This window comes from Aotus nancymaae, unplaced genomic scaffold (genome assembly GCF_030222135.1).
Source record: "Aotus nancymaae isolate 86718 unplaced genomic scaffold, 86718_ANA_hifiasm-v0.15.2.pri h1tg000019l, whole genome shotgun sequence".
Lineage (NCBI taxonomy): Eukaryota > Metazoa > Chordata > Mammalia > Primates > Aotidae > Aotus > Aotus nancymaae.
The window spans coordinates 7986812-8011677 of NW_026988431.1; the positions used below are offsets into that span (position 1 = coordinate 7986812).

The 24866-nt window shown below is 36.4% G+C and overlaps 1 protein-coding gene and 1 pseudogene across 3 annotated transcripts in view; one reads left to right on the plus strand and one right to left on the minus strand.

Moving 5' to 3' along the window:
• The window catches only part of NGLY1 (N-glycanase 1), a 62757-nt gene that overhangs the window by 21219 nt on the left and 16672 nt on the right, over positions 1-24866 (plus strand). For all 3 annotated transcript variants that reach the window (XM_012435560.3, XM_012435563.3, XM_012435561.3), the window contains exons 4-6: positions 5979-6144; positions 19495-19714; positions 21818-21939. In XM_012435560.3, coding sequence (XP_012290983.1) covers positions 5979-6144; positions 19495-19714; positions 21818-21939 — 508 coding nt within the window. The remainder of the gene's footprint in view (positions 1-5978; positions 6145-19494; positions 19715-21817; positions 21940-24866) is intronic.
• Positions 7394-7787, minus strand: LOC105705633 (large ribosomal subunit protein eL32-like; annotated as a pseudogene).

The window sequence follows — 24866 nt, forward strand, 5'->3', positions numbered from 1 at the left end:
GCATAAAGTTAGAAAGAGGGCAAGCAGGCTTAACCCTTGATTTATTTTTTTCTGTTACTAAAGAAGTGAATTTGCTAATCCAGCTTCCACTGATTAATCCCATGATTTGACAAAATTATACACATTGTACTTTTTTTCTTATGAAGAGTCTTAAATATATCTTACATCAGAAATCAAAATAATTGGAAGTGTGATTAGTGAAGAAAAAAGCTTTTTGATCTAAAACCAACAGATTTCACATTTTAGACTTCCATTTGTACTCTAAGTAACTTTAGTCTCTCAATTAACTGCTGCCTTATGTAGCATTAGTACATGGTTACCCAGCTGCTGTAATCGCCATGTAATCAGCAACCTTCTATTTTTATGACTTAGTTTTTTCAGAATTGTGCCAATGAATATGTAAGGAAGTAAGTCAAGAAAATAAACTTTATTGTTTAAGATCGTTTGAGTGCCATTAAAACTACAATGAATGAGGTAATTTCCAGATTGAAAAGAATTAAATTGAAAATAAAAATACTTGGGATGAATTCTTACTTTCTTGGTAAATGAAAGTCTGCATTTAAGAAAAAGAAAATGAGGCACTATAAGTGCCTCATTTTAATATGAATTCTTTCAAATAAAAATGGAGATAGTTCATTTTTTGTGTGTCTCTGTATTAATCCTAGCAAAGGAGCATATTTGTTTCCATGGCGAATTCCCTAGTCTTGTCATCATCAGCTCTGCATTTCTTCTTTCAGCTGTTGCACCCATCTCTTGTGTAATGGAGGCAACACCTCTGCTCTTAATAAAAGCCAGTTGCTCCTATGTCCCTGTATCCCTTCTACTCTGTTCACTATGGAATCTCACATGAATGGTGCCCTGTCCTAGACCTATTCTTTTCTTGGGAATTTTTCTAGTGGCATTTAAACCTTGCTTTAGGCCAGTTTTCATTTAAGGTTGTTCCACTGGCATCACATGCAGATTTCTGAACATAATTCCAGGCTGGCTCAATCAAAATGGAAGGGGACGAAGTCTGGAATCTACATTTTTAACAAGCAATGTTTAAGAACTTTACCTTTAAGCTTTCCTGTCTTAGAAACAATGCAACATACAAATATCCCTGATCCTCCATGTCCTGTATTTCTCACTCCCTTTTTCCAGTACTCATTATTGAATCTTTATTTCTTACACACTTTTCTAGTGGGTCTCCATACTTTAATTATATGTCCTATCAGTAAAATATTTTTGAGCATATATTCTCAGTATATTTTTGTTCATTTATTTATAAGTTATATACATGTACTACTATGACAATATACTGTACAAATTATAAAACAACGTAAAGGGTCTAAACAGTAAATAATATGTTTAATTCAAAAAAATGTATTTGTTTATTTTGAGACAGGGTCTCGCTTTGTCACTCAGGCTGTAATGCAGTGGCATGATCACAGCTCACTGCAGCTTTGACCTCCTGGGCTCAAACGCTTCTCCCACCTCAGTCTTCCAAGTAGCTGGGACTACAAGTGTGTGTCCCAAGCCCAGCTAATGTTTATTTTTTGTAACGATGAGGGTCTTGCCATGTTGCTCAGGCTGTTCTGGAACTCCTGGTCTCAAGCAATCTGCCTGCTTTAGCCTCCCAAAGTGCTAGGGTTACTGCCATAAGCCACCACACCCCACCAAAAACTTTATTAATAGTGTATTATTTAATGAATGTAGACAAATCCATATTTAAAATAGCCTTGATAATTTTGAATTTAGGGGGCTTTGTTAGATCTCATTAGATTGTTAGTGATTTTCTTTTTTTGCATTTAAATTTACATTTACATTTTAAAATGTAGCTGTTGAAGGGCTCATGTTAAAAAAAGCAAATGATGTGTTTGCCCTGCCGTTTTCTCCTTGTTAATGTGTGCTTTTATTATTAGTAATAACCTCAGTGCCTAGAGTTCTTTGTAAACTTTTTAAGACAAATTGAGGGTTAATTTAATTAAAACAATATAATCTGTAATTCCACTTAACCCAGCACATTTGAACTGCACAGCTTTGTCTCATGACAACTGCAGAAGTAGGAGTAAGGGTGCCACTGTTAACCCTTTGACTTTATAACATTTTTTGTCTTACCTCAGGGTAGCTTCTCCAGTCTGTGAGGGAGGCATTGTTAATCCAGAGAGTAAATATTATTATAACTTAATGGTTTTATTTGTTGGACAAAAAACAATATAAATAGAAGTTCTCATACTGTCCATGTCCCCGTGAACCATCTTGTACATCCTCCTTTGGTACAGCTTAGCCAGCCCACTGTCGCACATCACTTATATGAATCAGTCTCTTGCAAATAGTTTTCTTTATTAACGCTGTTGTGAGACTGTATTCTTACTAAGATCAGTGATTTCCATGTTGGCAAATTTAATTGACTTTTTTCAGTTGGTTTTTACTATTTGGTACTCTTTAACTGAGTTGGTCATTTCATGGTTTTTCTTCTGCTGCAGGTGGTTCAAGTGCTGACCCAGTTGCTCATATCAAAAAAAAAAAAAAAAAAAAAAAGACTCATCTCTAATGTGTTTTTCTCCTTTTCCAAATACTCTTGACTTAATAGTATAGTCACCAAAACTTAATGATTTTACTTCCTAAGTTCTTTTCATACTCTACATAATGGCTAAAGTGATACTCTGAAAACAGATCAGATCATTTTACTCTTGCTTAAATCTCTTTAATGCCTTATCAATCATTGCAATGAAAAGAGATCAGAAAGATCTAGTTGTTTACTAGCCCGGTGCCATCCTTATGTTTACCTCTCTACTGTTTTCCCCTTGGTTCTCTGGGTAATAAACACCCATCTCTCTGATCTTTCAAAATATGCTAAGCAATCCCCAGCTATCTTTGTGCTGTTCCTTCTGACAGGAGTGGTCTTTTCCTTCCCTCTTTGTTTCTTCTCATCCTTCCTATGCTGTCACAAATATTTCTTCAAGAAAGTCCAGGTTCAAGGACCTTGTTGTAAAGTCTCATTTTATGCTATATATTTGCTTAATAATACTTATAATGCCTATGACTAAACTTTTAACTATTATATCCCCAGCACCTAGCAAATAAAGGATAAATAAATAGTTGAGTAAATGAACATTGTTTATCAGTATTTGCTTGTTTTTATATACATAGTCTACTTGCTGTGTGAGGGTAATGCCCATGTCTATTTTGGTCTCCATTATTTTTCCAGTATCTAACACATTCACACACAGACAAATATTTTTGAGTTACTGTGGTGGGTCTGTCATGATTTGTATAATACCTTTTCCCCATAGACCTTTAATTGATCATGTCTGTCTTGCACCCATTCCAGTGCTTAATACAGTGCCTGACATGTAAGTATTTGGTAATGGTTTTTTGGGTTGTTATTCAGCCTGTCTCTTTGCAATATGAATATTTAATCCATTCACATTTACTCGAATTGCCAATATGTTTAAACTTATTTCTGACATCTTATTTTGTGTTGTCTATGTCCTTGCTTTTTTTTTCTTTTCTCCCTTTTTTGTTTTGTTTAGACCAAGTTTTTTTCTATAATAGGGTTTATCCCTTTAAGAGTTAGGAAGTTAAATGTAATCTTTTAATTATTGACCTGGATTCTGTAATGCAAATTTTTAATTTTGTATTTTTCTACCAACATCTTACCATAAGACAAAAACCTCTGTTCTGCTCCTTTCCTTGCTACCTTCCTTATGAAAAAAAAATTGAGATTTTGTTTTCCAATTGTGATTATTTATACCAATCGAAACTTGCACCACTGCTTTTATTTTAGATCCTCCTCCTGAGTATGTGTTGATTTTTAAAAATTTATGTAGGCTATATTTATACTTCTTGGCTATAATAACTTTTCTAACAATTCTTTTAGGTAGGATTTGAGAGTGATATACTTTCTGTATTGTTACATATCAGAAGATGTATTTACTTTGCCCCTCTACATGCTTAGTTTGACTGGGAATGAATTTTGTGTTCTTAATTATTTTCCCTTAGATTTTCAAAAAGTTTGCCTCATTGTTTTTAATGAAGTATCTGACATCAAATTATTTTTTCTTTACATGTAATTAATGTTTCTTCTTAAAGACTTAGTTAGGATTTTGTTTTTAGCCTTGCTATCATAAAATGTCACCATTATATGCTTAGAATTTGTTTTTGTTTTGTTTTCCATATATTCTACCTCTTCAGCTATGAGAAATTTATTTCTGGGTTTTGTTTGTTTGTTTTTGAGACAGAGTGTCGCCCTGTCACCCAGGTTGGAGTGCAATGGCGTGATCTCGGCTCACTGCAACCTCTGCCTACCAGGTTCAAGTGATTCTTCTGCCTCAGCTTCCTGAGTAGCTGGGTTTACAGCCACGTGTCACCACATCCAGCTAATTTTGTTTTTTGTATCTTTAGTAGAGACAGGGTTTCACCATCTTGGCCAGGCTGGTCTAAAACTCCTGACCTCATGATCCACCCGCCTTGGTCTCCCAAAGTGCTGGAATTACAGGTGTGAGCCACCGCACCTGGCCTCTATTATTTTTTTGAGCAGTTGCTTTCTTCCACTATTTTTATTGTCTTTGTGAAATTTCTGTTAACTGGATTTGAGAAGTTTTGGATTTATCCTTAATGTCTATTTGTTCTTTTTATGCCTCATTCTCAGAAAATGTCTTTGCTTACTAATTGACTGATCACTAGCCATGTTTATTCTACTGCTTGACACCATCTATGCTCTCGTCTTTATTTTATATTATTTTATATTTTTTATTTATTTTTGAGACCACAGCTCCCAGGCTGGAGTGCAGTGGTGAAATCACAGCTCACTGTAGCCTTGACCTCCTGGGCTCAAGCGTTCTTCCCACCTCACCCTTCTGAGTAGCTGGGACTATAGGCACACAATACTATGCCCAGCTACTTAAAAAAAAAAATTTTTTTTTAAGAGATAGGATCTTGCTGTATTGCCCAGGTTGGTCTAGAACTCTCGACTCAAGCAGTCATGCCAGCTTGGTCTTCCAAAGTGCCTGGCTGCTTCTTTATTTTAATGTTTACATATTTATATCTGAGATCTATAGTTGAGTCTTTCTCTGAATATAGTATACTATTGAAACATTTTTTGTTTTTTTCTGTATTTGCTGTCCTTGCTACAGGATTAGTTCTTCTGATACTGATTCTAATGCATCTCCTCCACAGTTGTCATAGATCCATATGCATTTGAGAGATCCTGCCAGCTTATGTGTGAATACTGCATTTGCTTCTGACAACTGTGGGGAAGGGCAGTACATGCTGAACAGTGGAATGTGCCAGAGACATCAATTCTGAGCATGGTTACTCCCCTTTTCATTTGGGACTCTGAGCATGAACACTCACAGCTCAGAAGCATACCTCTTTGTTGATAAGGTGACAAGGAGGGAGAAGCCAAAATAATTAACTGTTCCTCCAGAGTCCAACCACTCTCCCTAATGCTTGCTCCAAGGACATTTCCTATTCTGTAGATCCTTTGGCTTCTCTGCCCTTGGGGATTATTCTGGAAACTTTTTTTTCATCACCACCCTCTCTAGAGGGTATATTGCCATGGTTTCTTCCTTTAGTCCTTTCATATTTGCCTTTTCTCTTTCAGGAATTTTTCAAAATTCCCAATTCATTTAAAAGCACGCCTCTTTTGCTAATGTTGTACATCACAGGGACTTAAAGTGAAAGGGGCCATTGGACACATAGATCAGAGCGCTGTATTGATTTATGCTTGTATTCAAGAATTCTGCATATCCTTGTTTAAATATATCCTCAATAGTATATACAAAGGTTAAAAAAAAATAGTTCTTAGGCTCTGACACCGATGTAGCTGTCTCCTAATAGTAATGTTATAAAGGTTGTGGGTATAATTATTGTATTTAAGTGAATCTATACATTCCCTTCTATCTGTAAAACCATAAAACTATAGTGTTTTTTATTATATATTATTTTTGTAGCATATAGTGAAAAGTTAATTTCAGTATTTTTTTTCCTATTAGGTTACTGCTGATTCAGCCATTCTAGCAGTTCTTCAGTCCAACATTCAACATGTGCTGGTCTATGAAAATCCTGCTCTTCAGGAGAAAGCGTTGGCTTGTATTCCAGTCGAAGAACTAAAAAGGAAATCACAAGAAAAGTTATCAAGAGCTAGAAAATTGGATAAAGGTAGTAGCTTTACATAATCACTTATTGCTAAATGTAAATCATTGCTAAATAAATAGAAATACTGAAATACAGCTGATCCTTGAACAACACGGGTTTTAACTGCATGGGTCCACTTATATGTGGATTCTTTTAAACCAAATATGGATTCACAGGATGCAAAACCTCCATATACGGAGAGTCAGCTTTTTATATACATGGGTTCTGCAGTACTGAATGTAGGACATGAGTATGTGTGGATTCTGGTATAGGTGGGGGTCCTGGAACCAATCCCTGGCATGTACTAAGGGACAGTTGTAATACCTTTTGCTCTTTTACATTGTTTACAATGTTATGCATTATAAATATTTAACCTATTTCAATTTGAATTTTTAAGAAGTACAATAATAGTATAATTTTATTGCATATACCTCATGGACACATATTACCTTTTTTCAATTTTTTTTTTTTTTTTAGTGCTGTGACTCAGATACCTTTTTTCAATTTTTAAATTGAGGTAAAATACATCTAACAAAATTTATCATCTTACCCATTTTTAAGTGTATAATTCAGTGTTATTAAATATAGTCATAATGTTCAGCCGTTACCAACATCTATAGCTTTTTTTAACTTGTATTCCCGAAACACTATACTTATTAAATAATAACCCTTCCCCAGCTTCCAGCAACCATTATTCTACTTTTTCGCTGTGATTTTGACTATTCTATCTCATATAAGTGGAATCATACAGTATTTGTCTTTTGGTGATATCTTTCATCACTGGATGTCTTTCATCCAGAGATAATGGTTTGGCTTCATGTCCCCACCCAAATCTGACCTTGAATTGTAATCCTCATAATCTCCAAGTGTCAAGGGTGGGACCCACATGTCAATTGTGGAACCAACTGGAGGTAATTGAATCATGGGGGTGGTTTACCCCCCCGACTGCCCTTGTAATAATGAGTGAGTCTCATGACATCTGATGGTTTTATAAGCATCTGGCATTTCTCCTACTTGCAGTCATTCTCTCTCCTGCTGCCCTGTGAATAGATGCCTTCTGCCATGATTGTAAGTTTTGTGAGGCCTCCCCAGGCATGCAGAACTGTGAGCCAGTTAAACCTCTTTATAAATTTCCCAGTTTCAGGTATTTCTTCATAGCAGTATAAGAATAAACTAATATATCCAGGTTGTAACATATTGCAGAATTTCCTTCTTTTTTTTTTTTGGCAGTTTTTACAGGTTTATTTAAACACAAAACATGCACATGAGCTGTCTACTCATATTTTTCACTTTGCAGCCTCGTATTGGGGTTGGTGATTCTGATGGCCAACTGGGCGGCTCTTTCCATGATAGCTTTGCAGTTCTTAGAGGAAACATTGTGAGCAATCTCAGCACAGCATATCAGTAGCACTTCCAGCTCCTTGATGTTGTGGACCAGGAACTTCTGGAAGCCACTGGGCAACATGTGCTTTGTTTTTTATTGCTCCCATAACCAATGTTGGGCATCAAGATCTGGTCTTTGAACCCTCTATGAACCCTGTTGTCAATATCTCTGGGTTTCTGCCAGTTATGCTTAATTTTGCCATATCAGTCAGACTGGTGTCAGATGAACTTCTGGGTTCTCTTTTCGACAATCTTGGGCTTACAAGAGGTCTGAGGGTGGCCATGATGCCAAGGAGGAGATGGCTGCCACCTTCCTAGGCAGCCTGGTGGAAGAGAGAGCTGCCTTCCTTTTAAGGCGGAATAATATGCTACTGTATGTGTATGCCACATTTTGCATCTCCTTTCATTCATTCATGGATACTTGGGTTGTTTCAATGTTTTAGCTATTGTGAATAACCTTGCTATGTATGTACATAGGTGTGCACATACTTTACTGTGAAATCCTGGTTTCAATTATTTTTGGTATACACCCAGAAGTGAAATCTTATTGCTGGATCTTACGACAATTCTATTTTTAATTTTTTGAAGAACCACCATAGTTTTCCACAGTGCCTGTACCATCTCACATTCCCGCTAACAGTGCACAAGTATTCTAATTTCTCCACGTTCTTACCAACACTTGCTATTTTCTCATTTTTCAATAGTAGCCATCCTAATGGAAATGAAATTGTATGTCACTGTAGTTTTGATTTGCATTCCTAATTCATGATACTGAGCATTTTTTCATGTGTTTACTGATAATTTGAATATCTTCTTTGGAGAAATGTTTATTCTTTTGAACATTCTTTTTAAAAACTTTTTTTTTTAACTGAATATGTATTTGCAGTTTAATCATTGGTATGTAAATATTTTTAGGTAAAGTAGACTGTTAGCCCACAGAATATATGATAGCATCATTAGTGAATTTGAATTAGTGAATTTTAATGTGATTCTAACAGAGACCATATTCAGAATTAATCCATATGATTAGACCATTGACTCTTTTTTTTTTTTTTTGAGACGGAGTCTTGCTCTGTCACCAGGCTAGAGTGCAGTGGCGTGATCTTTGCTCACTGCAACCTTTGCCTAAGCGATTCTCTTGCCTCAGTTTCCCCAGTAGCTGGGACTACAGTCACATGCCACCATGCCTGGCTAATTTTTGAATTTTTAGTAGAGATGGGTTTTACCATGTTGGTCAGGATAGTCTTGATGTCTTGACCTTGTGATTCGCTTGCCTCAGCCTCCCAAAGTGCTGGGATTACAGGCTTGAGCCACCGTGCCCAGCCCGACTCACTTTTATTAGTAGAAAGACATTATTTATTGATTAAGAGTAGGTTTTGGAGCCAAATGTATACAAATCTTTGTATAAATTCAGCTCTTCTACTTACTGTGCATCACTGAGCAAGCAATTTAATCTCTATGACTCAATTTCTTCATGCAGAAATGTGATAATTTTTAGAAATAAATGAAATAATATATTTAAACAAGTCAGAATAATACCTGCCTAGTTCTTCACCGAGTAATTATTTGTTATTGTTATTATTAATGGTCTTAAGATTTCGGTTAATTTTTTCCAACTATATTATTTACTTTGAATTTTTATGTAATTGGTTTTTGTCCCAGAAGTCATTTTTTAATGCTGTATTTCATGGGGCGTTGTTTAAATTTTTTTTTTGTAGTTCCCCTAGTTTATAATAAGCATTTTAAATTAATCTAAGTCCACCTTTAAAAACACTATAGGGCTTCATGTATGGTTGCAGATACCTTTTAACAGAATTGTTCCAATTCTTTCCTCCTGTCCCTTGGACATCATTGTCATTCATTTACCTATCCATATATGGTAATCACCCAACACATTGCTATTGTTTTTATTTAAAGTTATTTTTTAGATTAAGAAAGAATAAGAAAAATACAATATTTCATTTTACTTTTATTTATTCTTTTCTGATGCTCTTTCTTTCTTTATGTAGATCTGGGTTTCTGTCCTATATCATTTCCCCTTTCCCTGAAGAACTTCTTGTAATACATTCCTTTTATGGCATGTCTGCTGGAGGTGAATTCCCTCAGTTGTTGTTTGCCTGAGAAAGTACTTCTCCTTCACTTTTAAAAGACAGTATTACTGGGATATGGAATTCTAGGTAGGTGGGTTTTTTCTTCAAAACTTTAAGTATCTCACTTTATCTTCTTATTTGCATTGTTTCTGATGAAAAGTCTGCTGTATTTTCTTTTCTTTTCTTTTTTTTTTTTGAGACAGAGTCTTGCTCTTTTGCCAAGTGCCAGCGCCAGGCTGGAGTGCAGTGGCCCGATCTTGGCGCACTGCAACCTCCACCTCCCGGCTTCCAGCAATTCTCCTGATTCAGCTTCCTGAGTAGCTGGGACTACAGGCGCCGACCACCACGCCCAGCTTATTTTTGTATTTTAGTAGAGACGGGGTTTCACTATGTTGGCCAGGATGGCCTCAATATCTTGACCTCGTGATCCGCCCGCCTCGGCCTCCCAAAGTGCTGGGATTACAGGTGTGAGCCACCGCGCCCGGCCCATCTGCTGTACTTTCTATACTTATGCCTTATTCAAGATTTTTCTCTGTCTTTGGTTTTCTGCAGTTTGAATACAGTATTACCTAGTTAAAGAATTTTTGGTATTCAGTCCTGCTTGGTGTTCTTTGAGCTTTCTGGATCTGTGGTTTGATGTTGCATTCATTTTAGAAAATTATCAGACGTTATTACTTAAATATTTTATCTACTTCCTTCTCTCTTTTCTTTCTGATGTCCCAACGTATATTTTACTTTACCTTCATGTAGCTCTGCGACTCAATTTGCCACAGTTCTTAGGTGTTCCATTCCATTTTGAAATTTTCCCACAGTTCTAGAATGTTCTGTTCTTTTGTTCTGGCCTTTTCTCTTTGAATTTCAGTTTGGAAAGTTTCCATTAACCTATCTTCAAGCTCACCAACTTTTTTCCTTTAGCTATGTCGAGTATACTGGTGAGCCCATCAAAGGCAGACCTCATTACTGTTACAATGTTTTTGATTTCTAGCATTTCCTTTAGATTTTCGTGTTAAAAATTTTCCATCTTTCTGCTTATACTATACATCAGTTCTTACATGTTGTCTATCTTTTCCATTAAAGCCCCTAATTTAGTAATCATATTTAAAGTTCCCTGTTAATTCCAAAATCTTTGCTGTATCTCAGTGACTGATCTTGCTGAATGGCTCTGATCTGATGCATGCTTTGTCTCTTCAGACTGATTTTTTTTTCACCTCTCAATATGCCTTGAAATTTTTTGTTAAAAGCTGGGCCTGATGTATTGAATAATAGGAACTGAGGTAAACAGTCCTTTCATATGAGGTTTTATGCTAATCTAGCTAGGAATTAATCTAACTAGAGTTGTTTTGATGTTTGCTATAGTCATAGGTAAATTCCTCCAGTGTTCTCATTGGCTCCCTCGTTGTCTCCCTCATTGTCTTTAGGCTTCCCTAAGAGCTCCTCCTTAGAGTCTGCATTTATCTTGCTTGTTGTTCATTTAGTTGCAATCCATTGTTATTATACTGGAGCCCCATTGGTGTGATGATAAGTTATCAAGGAGAAAGTTCTATAATCTTTTGATTAAATCTCAGGGTTTTAGTGGGCCTATGTCTCTGGGCCTGTGCATTTCACAAGTGTTTGTTAGCCTTTTTACCCACATAGGTGAGATAGGAAGGCTACAAGCGGCTGGAGTCAGGGAAATATATGTCCTTCCCCCAGTTCAGAGAAGACTGATAAAATCTTTTTCCCTGGAGAGTAGGCATTAGTTGAGCACTCTGGGTATGTATACCTTACAATTGTTAGTCTTTCCCTGTTTCCTAGAGCCACAAAGGGATTTTTCTTGGTTCTTCATTGTGAAAACCTGCTGGGCTTCCTGCAGGTAAAATGCACAAAAGTGTGGGGACCTCTCCCAAGACTGAATTTCTTATTCCCAAAATAGTCCGTACTTAGCTTCCAGCAGTTTGTCAAAATTGCTATTTAAATGTCCTTACCAGTGTGTATGGCTCTAGTGATTTCTGTTACATGTAAGCAGATTTTGGCTGTGATTCTCTGTATCTATCTTTTTGGGTGTTGGGGTGATGGTTCACTCTGTGACCTCAGTTATCTAATGGGTCCAAGAAAAGTCATTGATTGCAGTTCAGCTTTTTATTGTTTTAAAGGTGGGAGTGTTGACCTCTGCTTTGTAGAAACTGGAAGCTGAAATCAGAAATCCCTCTGAAGGCTTAACTGTGTGTGTGTGTGTGTGTGTGTGTGTGTGTGTGTGTCTCTCTCTCTCTCTCTCTCTCTTTTAACCATTTGATCAGTTTTCACATATGTCATTTATATATTTTGCTATTCGTTGTATTTTTGTCTCTATTTTTACAGACAGAGTCTCACTCTGTTGTCTAGGCTGGAGTGTGGTGGCTCAGTCTCAGCTCACTGCAACCTCTGCCTCCCAGGTTCTAACAATTTTCTTGCCTCAGCCTCCCAACTAGCTGGGACTGCAGGCACTTACTGCTATGCCTGGCTGATTTTTTTTGCATTTTTAGTAGAGATGGGGTTTCACTGTGTTGCCCAGGCTGGTCTTGAACTGCTGACCTCAGGCATCCACCAGCCTTGGCCTCCCAAAGTGCTAGGATTAGAAGCATGAGCCACCACACCCGGCCGATTTTTGTCTTTTTAAAAGTGTTATACTATGCATTGTTAAATTTTTGATGACTGGCTTGAGCCTTAGATTTACTTCTACTACAGGCCTGCTAAACTTGAGACAGTACTTCTTTTCTTGTATAACAGTCTTTTTTCTGTGTGTAAAATAAGAATGCTTATTAATATGTGATTATACAGGCCCTGTCCAGCTTCAAAGTACTGTGCTCCTTTATATGATGCCTTATAGAAATGCCTCTTTATCAGGTACTTACTGAACATGTTGTGTGTTTGAATCATTGGGCTCAGCCAATGACTCGAACACAAATGATTCAAATGACTCAAAAAAAAAAAAAAAAAACAGTCTGAAGAGACAAAACATGCATCGGACCAGAGTCATTCAGCAAGATCAGTCACTCAGATACAGCACAGATTTTGGAATTAACAGGGAACTTTTGCAGGGGAGAGACAGTATAATAATATAGTCTTGCCTTAGACAGCCGAATAGAAGACAAAAATTAAAATATACAGATCAGTTAGCTGGTCGTGGTGGCAGACACCTGTAATCCCAGCTACTCGGGAGGCTGTGGCAGGAGAATTGCTTGAACCCAGGAGGCAGAGGTTGCAGTGAGCGGAAATCGTGCCATTGCACTCTAGCCTGGGTGACAGAGTAAGACTCTTGTCTTTAAAAAAAAAAATACAGATCAACTGAGTGTAAAGCAGAGTCCAACAAATATAATGTATGAAGTATAATTTTTAAAATAGTATGTTGCTAAGTGAATAAATTGCGGTGAGAAATAGCATAGACACAGAATGTTCCTGTTTGTGTCCATCATATTCTTTCTCTCTAGGCAAATAACTAGGAAATTGCTCGAGGAACAAGAATCTACAATAAAGTGCATTGGTTAGGTGAATGCTGTGTTTATGCTGATGCATTTGTCCATCTGTCCTCACAGTGGGAATGATCTTATCAATGGACCAAGAATCCTTCAAGTCCATTAGCTAAGACTTAAAGGCCGTTTCCCATAAAAATCTGCTGATGTTCCCTGCTGACATTTGCTCCAGCATTTTTTCTTACTACTTATAAAGATACTATATGGGTTGTGGAAAATTTGGAAAATAGGGAGAAGATAACTATCAATAACTTCATCGCATTGGAGTATGACTTTTAAGATCTATGTATACTTTCACACTTAAAAAGTTTTAACTAAAATAGGAAAGAAAGGACACAGCAGATTAGTAGTGAAAATTATAAAAATCTGTAAAAGATTGGGCTTTTTTTTTTAAAGGCCATGAAGGATGAGTAGGATTTATAACCTAATATGTCAAAGTACATGCAAAGACAGGGTTAGAGCATTTTCTTCCAAGTGTAGTGATCAACATGCATAGAGACAGAGAAGGACAGGCTCTATTTGGGAACAATGAATAATACAGTTAGACTGTGTGAAGCGTAGGGTGTATATAAAGCAGTGGAAGATCAAGTAGGCTGAAACCATATTTTAGCTGACATTGAATTTCAGACAGAGCAGTGTATACTGAGTTCATTTTTAACTGTTTTCAAAAAGAATTAGTGGTAAAATGAAACAAAGCATATTTTTAATAAGGTTTGAAATAGTAAAGTCCAAAGAAATTCAAAAGAAACACGTCTTGGTCAAAAGACTAATGTTATATTGTTACTATAACTGAACATATAACAGAACTATTATATAACCTTCATCAGAAAGCAGGAAATGATTTCTCAGGGAAATCAGGTGTTCTTGAATAGGTAATTCAGCAGGATTAACTATTGAAGCTTAGAGTGAGTGGCATTAAACTATATTTAAGGAAGATTAATAATAGCTTATAAAATGAATTAAAATCAAAGGAGTGCAAGGAGAGAAAAGTTAAAACACAATAGTAATCAAATTTACAGAAGAGGAATAAGAGGGTGAACAAAGGTTGAGATTACAAGGGAGAAGATGTATATGAAAGTTGTTAGGGTTATAGAATATGTGGTATTTGCAGTTGATAGGATAAGGCATCATGTATATACAAAGAAGATGCCAAAGATGACTGAGTAACTTTGAATCTAGGCAACAGGAAATTCAGGGAGTCAGTAGAAACAGGTTTTGAAGGGAAAGGAAGAGTGAGTTGAGGTGCCTACTATCTGGACTGCCAAGTGAAAACATAGGCCTGGAACTTTGATAAGTAGTCAAGCTTGAAGTACACTTTAGGATGATAGGTAAAGCCATGCAAGTAAATGAGATTGCTAAAATTGAGAGGACAGGGTGGAGAGGTAGGATTACAGAGGTTCTCGAAAACAATGTAGCCCTAGCCACATGTGGATATTTACATTTAAATTAAGTGAGATGAAAAATCAAGTTCTTCAGTCAAATTCAGCACGTTTCAGATGCTCAACCACAAGTGGTTAGTGGCCACCCCACTGGGCAATAGAAATAGGAATTATTTCCATTATTGCTGAAAATTCTGTCGGATGGCGATATTTTAGAAACACAACAGGATATGGGAAGAGGAAGAATAACAAGTGAAGGAAACTTAAACATATAATGAAATAAGTGGTTTGATAGGCATAATGAGTATATTAATTAGGGTTAGGTCGTGCTATGAGTAAAATGACTGGTGGCTTAGAGATTATTTTCTCATGTAAGAAATTACGGAGGTAATCAATGTGGTGCTAATGGTGAGCTATCATCAAAGACATAGGTGCCATCTGTCTTTTGGCTCTGATGTACGTTTTTCATCTTTTACATTATCTCATAGTCCAAAACGGCTGCTGCAGCTCCAGCCATTACATTTGCAGACCAAGCATCAGGAAGAAGAAATGGAGAAAAAGCATAAAGGCTTTATCTCTAATTTGAGCTTCTTCTCTTGAAGTAGTCTTCTAGTAGTCACATGAAGGTTAGTCATTTAGCCACAAGGGAAGTTGGGATCTGTAGGGTTTTTAGCTGGTACATTGTCATCCCTCCAAAATTGAAATTCTATAAATGAAAATTAAGTGGCAAGTGGATACTATATGGCCACCATCCGTTTCTGCCCCAGTGAGCGAATGGCACTGAGATGATGACAAAGCCCCCACTGGCCAGGTTGGTGATTTTTCTTCATTAACGCATTGGACTGTTTTTTCCTTTCCAGACAAAATCATGTTCTGGGTCTATGAACTGGGGAAAATGTTTTGGTTTGATGCAGCAATAGGGACCTTGTGGCACTGCTGAATGAGAGAGAAGCATGGTTTGATAGCTTTGGCCTGGTAGACTGAAGGTTTGTCATGATTACATGTTCCAGATACTGGTAAAACACCTTTTTGGAGGAGGAAGAACCCATTTTTGAAAAGTGGAAACAAAATATATGGTAGCCTACTAAATTGTGTATGAAGATATGAGATGGAGAACATAGATGAGGCTACCTCTACTGATGTTTTTACCCATTTTCTTATTTCTTTTGTATATTGAAGAGGTTTTCAGAGGACGGAGTTAGGGCTTAAACTTGTTGATTTTATTTTGTCACTTATAAGTTACTAGAAATCTACATTTATATGGTATTTTTGAAGAAGCTAACTTTAGAAATGTAAATTCTTAATTACATTTTTGAAATAAACCCCAAATATTGTCTTCACAGAATTTAGCATCTAAGTCAGACTACTGTTTAACTTCCATATCTGTGAGACTTCTGAGCTCTTATACAGCAATCTACTTTTATTTCTCTGAGCCCCTAGTGAAGGATATTGCTTAAATGAAGAACATTGACCCTTAATTGGGTGTTACTGTTTGATAGTCATATTTCTAGCTGGAAACACACTGATTTACACCTGGAGTATGTAACATAGAAGTACAAATGTGCTGTTTTCCTTTCCCTTCCTCTTGGTCTTGATGACTATTTGGTGAACAATTAACAATCCTAAGAAATATTCTGAGGCATGTTTGTTCAGTCCCTTCATCATTCAAATATTTACTAAGCATCTAGTGTATAACAAGCAAACAGTAAGTGTTGGGGATATAGCAGTGAACAATAAGCACCTACCATTATGGGGAGAGAGAGAGACACACACACACATATGCACGTGCACGTGCGCAAAAAGTGCTAGGAAGACCAGTGGGATAACAACAAAGAGTGAGTGACTAGTTAAATGCTGTTTGATATAGGATTGTTAGGGATGGCTTTTCCAAAAAGCAATGATTTCCCTTTTAGGTAGAAGTCATGAGCAACTGCAAAGGCCTTCTGAGGTGGGAGTGAGGTCAGCAAGTTTAAGAGATGGCAGGGAGAGCATGGTGGCTATAGCCAGTGAACAAGACAGGAGGAGATAGGGTGTGAGGTCAGAGAGGTAAGAGGGTATTTAAGATTTCTGGAGCTGCCATAACAAATTACCGCAAACTTGGTGAAATAAAAAGAATTTATTCTTAAAGTTTCAGAAGGCAGAAGTCCAAAATTATTATCACAGGTGGAAATCAAAGTGTCCCAAGAGCCATGCTCCTTTTGGAGGGGAGAAAGTGGTGGCTGCTGGCAGTCCTTGGCTTGCGGCTGTATCAGTCCTGTCTTTAAAGTCAGCATCTTCAAATCTCTCTCTGTTGCATCTTCACACTGTCGACTCTGTGTAAAATCTCCATTTACTTCCTTCTTAAGAGGTTACTTGTGATTGCATTTATCCAGATATTCCAGGATAATCTCCCCATCTAAAGATCCTTAACTTCATAACATTTGCAAAGATCTTTCTTTTTTTTGCCACATAAGGTAACTACATTCATAGGCTATAGTGATTAGGAAATGGATATCTTTTGAGTTTTTAGCCTACCACAGGGGGCAGCTGAAAGAACAAGAGTTAGGACTTTGAATTTTATTCTCAACAAGATGGAAACCCATTGGAGGGTTTTTTACATCGTATAATCTGGCCTGTGCTTTTAAAAAGACCACTCTAACTGCTGCATGGTAGGTACTAGACTGAGGAGGAGAATGACAGTCCTCTGTTTCTAAAACTTTGTTTTTGATCTAACTAATTCATGAATATCTTCCTGTTGGAAAACTTTCATATTATATGGGAAAGACCAGACTCTCCCTGCCATTCAGTTCTGTTCCTTTTCATGTCTTGTCCTGGGTATTCATACCTGTAAATAATTATCTATAAAAATAGTTTAAGTTGTGTGAGGTTTACATAAAATTTATCATCTCACGTACATTCAGCTCCTTGGTGTTTTTCATTTGCAAATGTGTGTTGGACATCTTTTTAACTCCATAGTTTTTGATGGTACATATACTATTATTTATATAATCCCCTATTGATGGACATCTTTTTAACTCCATAGTGTTTTTGATTATACATACACTATTATTTATACAATTTTCTACTGATGGACATAGAGGTTGTTTCCATTTTCTCTGTTCTAAATGCTACCACAGTGGAGATTCTTGTAAAGCATATCTCCTGGCACACATCCACAAGTGTTCCTCTTGGATAGATACCGAAATGTCAAGTATGTGTAATACTTTTATACTATAATGGATCCTGCCAAATTGCCTTCCAATTTATACTAGAAGTGTCTAAGAGTATTTGTTTCCATGTAACGAAAGTGTTGAATTTCTTTTGTGGACTTGGTGAATTTTTCTAATGAGTTTCTTAATGTTCGACTGATTTGTAGAAGTTCTTTATGTATTTAGAAATTTATCCTTTCTTTGTTAGACATGTTCAATTTTTTCCTCCCAGGGTTCTTTAGAGTAGCTTCTGAAGTTCAAAAGTTTATATATTTTTTGTCGTTATTGATTTTATAGTTTAAATCTTGCTTAAGAAGACCTTCCCTAACCCAATGTCAAAAACAAACATATTCACCTATAAACTTCTATTACTACTTTTACAGTATTCCAGAGAGATAGATTTTTTTTTTAATGAAGTGTAGTAGGGATCTGATACTTAGATAGCTATTTGTCCCAATATCATTTATAGAACAGTCCATCCTGTTAGAGCTGCTTTGAAATGCTAACTTTATTAAATACTGTGCATTTGCTTAGAAATCTGTCTTTCAAGACTCTTTCATTTGTTTCATTGATCTGTTTATTACTCTTCACTAACATCACAATGTTTTGATTATGAGAGTTTTATAATGCATCTTGACACACTGTCGGCAAATTTACCTCATGATTCTTATTCAAAGTTGTGTTGGCTATTTTGTGTATTTTCTCTTTCACGTGGGATTTTGTAGTTAGCTTGTCAATTTTTTTTTTTTTTTTTTTTTTTTGGTTAGGGGATGGCGTTTTGCTCTGTTACCCAGGCTGGATGCAGTGGCACAACCTTGGCTCACTGCAGCCTCCACCTCCCAGGTTCAAGTGACTCTCCTGCCTCAGCCTCCCAAGTAGCTGGGATTATAGGCACCCACCACCATGCCCAGATAATTTTTGTAGTGTTTAGTAGAGATGAAGTTTCACTATGTTGGCCAGGTTGGTCTCGAACTGCTAACCTCAGGTGGTCTGCCCGTCTTGGCCTCCCAAAGTTCTGGGATTATAGGTGTGAGCCACTGCGCCTGACTAGCTTGTCAAATTTTATGAAAAAATATTTTATAATTTTAATTGGGATTATGTTAAATTATAGATTAATTTGTGGAAGGTTAACAACTTTAAAAATAGGGAGTTTTCCCTCTGGGAACATTAATATTTCTGGCCTTTTTATGTTCTCTGTAGTTTTTCTTCTATAGTTTTTTGTTTTGAAATACATCAAACATAAATACAAGAACAAAGTATAATATATCAAATGCCTATGACCAACATCAAGGTTCATTAGATTTTAACATTATGTGTTTGGGAATGAGTATACATGGATAGATTATATCGTACAGTTGAAGCCCTAATAGAAAAGCTAATAGTATGATTTTTTAAATATCTGGAATTCTGTGATTTCTGCCTTTTGTGATTGTTTCATGTTTACTTGTGTATATATCTGATAGCAAATTTAATGTATCCCATTTTTAAATGTTTTTCAAAATCAGATTTATGTTTCTACCTCCCTTGTCCTTCAGGATCAATTCCAAACTGACTATCGTTCCCTAAGAGATCATTGCGTTCAGCTCACTTGTTAATGCATAATATCAGTTAGAGAATATAAAGTGGTAAACATTCTACTGTTTTTGATGTGCAGTTATACATGTCATTGTATTTCAGCCTAGTGCACAATGAACTCACAGTTTCTTCTTGCCTCTTATTAGTGAAAACCTCTAAAATCATCTTGCATTTTCATACTTCTCAGGTTCATATTTGAGAATAAATATGTGTGGATATTTTTAGATTTTGTCAGCTTTAGATCTTACTTGTTTCTCTCTTAATTTCTCAGGTACTAATATAAGTGATGAGGATTTTCTTTTGCTGGAGCTTTTGCACTGGTTTAAGGAAGAATTTTTTCACTGGGTGAATAACATTTTGTGCAGCAAATGTGGTGGACAGACTAGGTCCAGAGATAGATTACTGCCCAATGATGATGAGCTGAAGTGGGGTGCAAACAGTGTGGAAGATCATTACTGCGATGCCTGCCAGTTTAGCAATCGATTCCCAAGGTGGGTGTCCTGGACAGTAAAGTCAGAGCAATCTCTTAGTGAAATAGTTAGAAGTGAATTTTTACTAAATGAACTTTTAAATATTTCTTTTAATTATCAGAAATATATTCCTCTAAAACACAGGTAAGCAAACTGACTGAAATCCAGCCGACATCCTGTTTGTAAGTAAAGTTTTATTAGAACATAACCATGCTGATTCATTTGCTTATAATCTGTTTTTATGCTGCAACAGCAGAATTGAATAATGATGACAGAAATGATAGGACCCACGAAGTCTGAAATAGTCACCATCTGTCTGTTTTAAGAAATTCGTTGTCTCTTGTTCTAAAGTATAACTTGAGTATAGTCATACATGTTTAATGCTATAAATCTTGTTATTCGTTTTTAATACCTAATTTTTAGCTGTCCTATAACTAATAATAATGATAATAATGCTGATTATTGTGAGAGTAAATACAATTATATGTTTAAAATAATCATCCGATGATAATATAGAAAGTAAAAGTATACTTCAGTATGATTATATTATTTTCTTTTTAAACACAGAAGTTTAATTAGGTGCTTCCCGTGCCCAGTCTTACCTACTCCTCATATCTCTAAATTTTAAACTAAAGAAATTTTAAATTTTAAATTAATTTCCATTATTTAATTTATAAGCCTGTTGTCAGATTTTCTGAATTGATGTTGCTTATAAAGTTTGGTTGTATTATCAGTCAAGAAAAGATACCACGTTTTAAAAATATCTAATTTTTTTTAGCTTAGGGACATAGTTTCTAATCATGTGCTTGTTTTAACCTCTAGCTCTTCCCTATATGGGGCTGGGATGATGAACACTGTTAATTAGAAGCTAATCTGGTTTGTTGATTTGTATACACCAGTAGTATACATAGAAAGTAGAAGCATAGGATGCTCTAATTCTACCTCCGTAATGTAAACTTACAACTTTTAAAAATTATTGGCCGGGAGAGGTGGCTCATGCCTCTAATCCCAGCACTTTGGGAGGCTAGGGTGGGCAGATCACAAGGTCAAGAGTTCGAGACCACCCTGGCCAACATAGTGAAACTCCCATCTCTACTAAAAATATAGAAATTAGCCAGGCTTTGTGGTACATGCTTGTAGTCCCAGCTACTCAGGAGGCTGAGGCAGGGGGATCTCTTGAACCTGGGAGGCAGAGGTTGCAGTGGGCTGAGATTGTGCCACTGCACTCCAGCCTGGGCTACAGAGTGAGACTCAATCTCAAAATAAAAAATTATTTAATTACCTAACTTCTAAATTCATTTTATTTAGCTTAAATGCTTTGTTAAGCCTCTGCTTAACAGACTTGTCATTACAGAGCCCATTCATTTATGCCACTGTTTGCTTTCCTTCCAAAGTGTGTGGCTGACCTCTCTGCTCAGCTACCGCACTTTTCCTGTTCAGCTGTATCAGTTCAAAACCCATCTCAACACAAAATACAAAATGTAGTGTTCTCAAATTGCCTGCTAATTTTATAATTGGAGTAACTTCTGAAAAGAGTGTTACAAATAAATCCCAAAAAACAACTTCCAAATTAGCAGCCACCTTTAAATACTTCAAAAGAGTAAAATTTTTATCAAAATGATTGTTAGAAAAATAATATTTTAGATAAAATTGAATTAAACTAAGCTAAAATTTTTGTTGAGTAATTTGTTAAAGTTGTTTACCTTTTAAATACAGTGAGCTAGTTACACCACTTTAGTGCTAATGCTTTAGGCAAATTTCCTAGAGATTTTGCTGTCCAAAGCTTGTGTTATTCAAAACCCAGATCAAATACAAGCTGTCCTCCCCAGCCACTTTCACATAACACTAAATCTGACCCGTTGTATTGTTTAATCATATTCTGCCATATATTAAAATTATTTGTGTTCGTTTCTTTTCTCAGGATTGTGAACACTGCTAAAGCAGAACTACCGTTTAATTATTTTTTACCAAATATTCCAACACTGTGCCTCATATATTCTAGATTCCTAAATCAATATTTAATAACAAATTAAGAAACATTTCTGTTTAGCATAGAGGTAATGTAATTTCTCATAAAAATATTGATTTTGATAATAAATCAAAGTTGTTTTTTTTTCAAACCAGATATGGTAACCCTGAGAAACTTTTGGAAACAAGATGTGGACGGTGTGGCGAGTGGGCCAATTGTTTTACACTGTGCTGCCGAGCTTTAGGGTTTGAAGCTCGCTATGTTTGGGATTACACAGGTACAGTAGGGCTTTGCAGGCTTACAGATTTGGGTTTACGTTCTGACCCCATCATTCTCTGTTACTTTTCAGCGTTGTTAGTCTGACCTTCCATTTGCCTTGTGTAAAACAGTAATAATACCAACCTTCCAGGTTTTTTGAAGGGATCACAAGAGTTTTATAGAACACCGAGCACTGTGCCTGGTGCTTTTTGCACTGTAAATATTCTTTTTTTTCCCTTTATTTTATTTTTATTGATGCATAATAGATACACATATTTGGGGGATACTTGTGATAATTTAATAATACATTTATATAAATTTTACAGAGCAAATCAGTATTATTGGGATATCTGCCATCTTAAATATTTGTCTTTATGCTGGAAACATTTGAATTACTTTCTTTTAGCTATTATGAAATATCCAGTAGATTATTGTGAACTGTAAACACCGTATTGATCTATCAAACACTAGGTCTTATATCTTTTATTAGCAATTTACCATAGTATTTATAGTGATGCTGTTTATATATGGATGAAAACATGTCGTGTGCCATAGAAATCTTCATTGTTTCACTCAAACCCATACAAAAAAAAAAATCTTCATTGCTATAGGGATTACTATAAAAGATTTAGTAAACTTAAATCACAGTATACAAAATAATATAATAAAAGTCATGTGATATTTGTGTTATCCTTATTTAAAAATGACTTGTGTGGTCTACATGTTAAAAAGTTGTTTTCCTTGTCTTTCCATTTTTCTAAAGAATTAAATGAAACCTTCCCTTAGTAGTTAGTGTTCTCTTAAAATCAAATATAGAGCATGTATTGACCAGAGATTCTGTTAGACTTCCTGCTGGTTCTGGTTCTTAAAGTCCAGAAAGAGAGACTATAAGTTTCAAAAGTGGTATTAACTCCTTCATGATAGTAAACTCAGAGTGATATTTTTTATGCTGCTGTCCAATACGTCTACCTTCTTAAGAATTATAGCAGCCTCTACTAAAAATACGAAATTGGGGAGAGAGATCCAAGATGGCTGATCACTAGCAGCTTGGGATTGTAGCTCCCAGTGAAAGTGCAGAGAACGAGAGGATGCCACACTTTCAGACGAATTTTTGTTGCTCACAGACCAGGAGATTCCCAGCGGAGGAGCCCCACGGGTCTCCAGCGCAACTCTTGTGGCCGGCGCGGCGGTTTTGCCGGTGCCTCGGCACGGCAGTTCTTGGTTGCAGAGTGAGCAGAACTGGGTCCCCTTTTGGCCGATGTTGTTTGGAGCTCCGGGAAGACAGAGTCGCCTATTCAGCTGATTGAAGGACGGACTCAAGAAGGGAGCTAGACCGGCGATTCCTGGGCAGAAAAGCACCATCAATCTTAACACCGCTGTTTTGGCTGGCACAGTGGATTGCTCAGATTTCGGCGCTGGGAATCAACAAGTTGGACGTCCACTCAGAGACCTAATTTGAAAGTCTGTAATCACAAAGATGGTTAAATTTACAATGATGGGAAGAAACCAGCATAAAAAGGCTGAGAATACCCAAAATCAGAATGCCTCTCCCTCTACAGGGGATCACAGTTCCTCATCAGCAACGGAACAAGGCCTGATGGAGAACGAGTGCATTCCATTAACAGAAGTAGGCTTCAGAAGGTGGATGATAAGAAACTTCTGTGAATTAAAAAAACTTGTTCTAACCCAATGCAAAGAAACTAAGAACTTTGAAAAAAGGTTTGATGAAATGCTAATGAGAATAGACAATTTAGAGAGGAATATAAGTGAATTAATGGAGCTGAAAAAAACAACACGAGAACTTCGCAAAGTATGCACAAGTTTTAACAGTCAAATTGATCAAGCAGAAGAAAGGATATCAGAGGTCAAAGACCAACTTAATGACATAAAACAAGAAGTCAAGATTAGAGAAAAAAGGATAAAAAGGAATGAGCAAAGTCTCCAAGAAATATGGGACTATATGAAAAGACCTGATCTACATTTGATAGGTATACCTGAATGTGACGAAGAGAATGAATCCAAGTTGGAAAATACTCTCTAGGACATTATTCAGGAAAACTTTCCCAACCTAGTAAGGCAGGACAATATTCAACTCCAGGTAATACAGAGAACACCACAAAGATATTCCTCAAGAAGACCAACCCCAAGGCACATAATCAGCAGATTCATTAGGGTTGAAATGAAGGAGAAAATACTAAGGGCAGCCAGAGAGAAAGGTCAAGTTACCCACAAAGGGAAGCCTATCAGACTTACAGCAGATCTCTCAGCAGAAACCTAACAAGCCAGAAAAGAGTGGAGACCAATATTCAACATCCTTAAAGAAAAGAACTTTCAACCCAGAATTTCATATCCAGCCAAACTAAGCTTCACAAGTGAAGGAAAAATAAAATCTTTTACGAACAAGCAAGTACTTAGAGATTTCACCATCACCAGGCCTGCTTTACAAGAGCTTCTGGAAGAAGCACTATACATATAAAGGAACAACCAGTATCAGCCTTTCCAAAAATATATCAAAAAGTAAAGAGCATTAACATAATGAAGAACCTACATCAACTAATGGGCAAAACAGCCAGCTAGCATCAAATGGCAGTATTAAACTCATATATATTATTAACTGGATAAAAAGCCAAAACCCATCGGTATGCTGTATCCAGACCCATCTTACATGCAAGGATACACAAAGACTCAAAACAAAGGAACAGAGGAAGATTTACCAACCAAATGGAGAGCAAAAATAAATAAATAAATAAAAAGCAGGAGTTGCAATTCTCACTTCTGATAAAACAGACTTTAAAGCAACAAAGATCGAAAGAGGCAAAGAAGGACATTACATAATGGTAAAAGGATCAATGCAACAAGAAGAGCTAACGATCCTAAATGTATATGCACCCAATACAGGAGCACCAGAAACATAAGACAAGTTCTTAATGACTTATAAAGAGACTT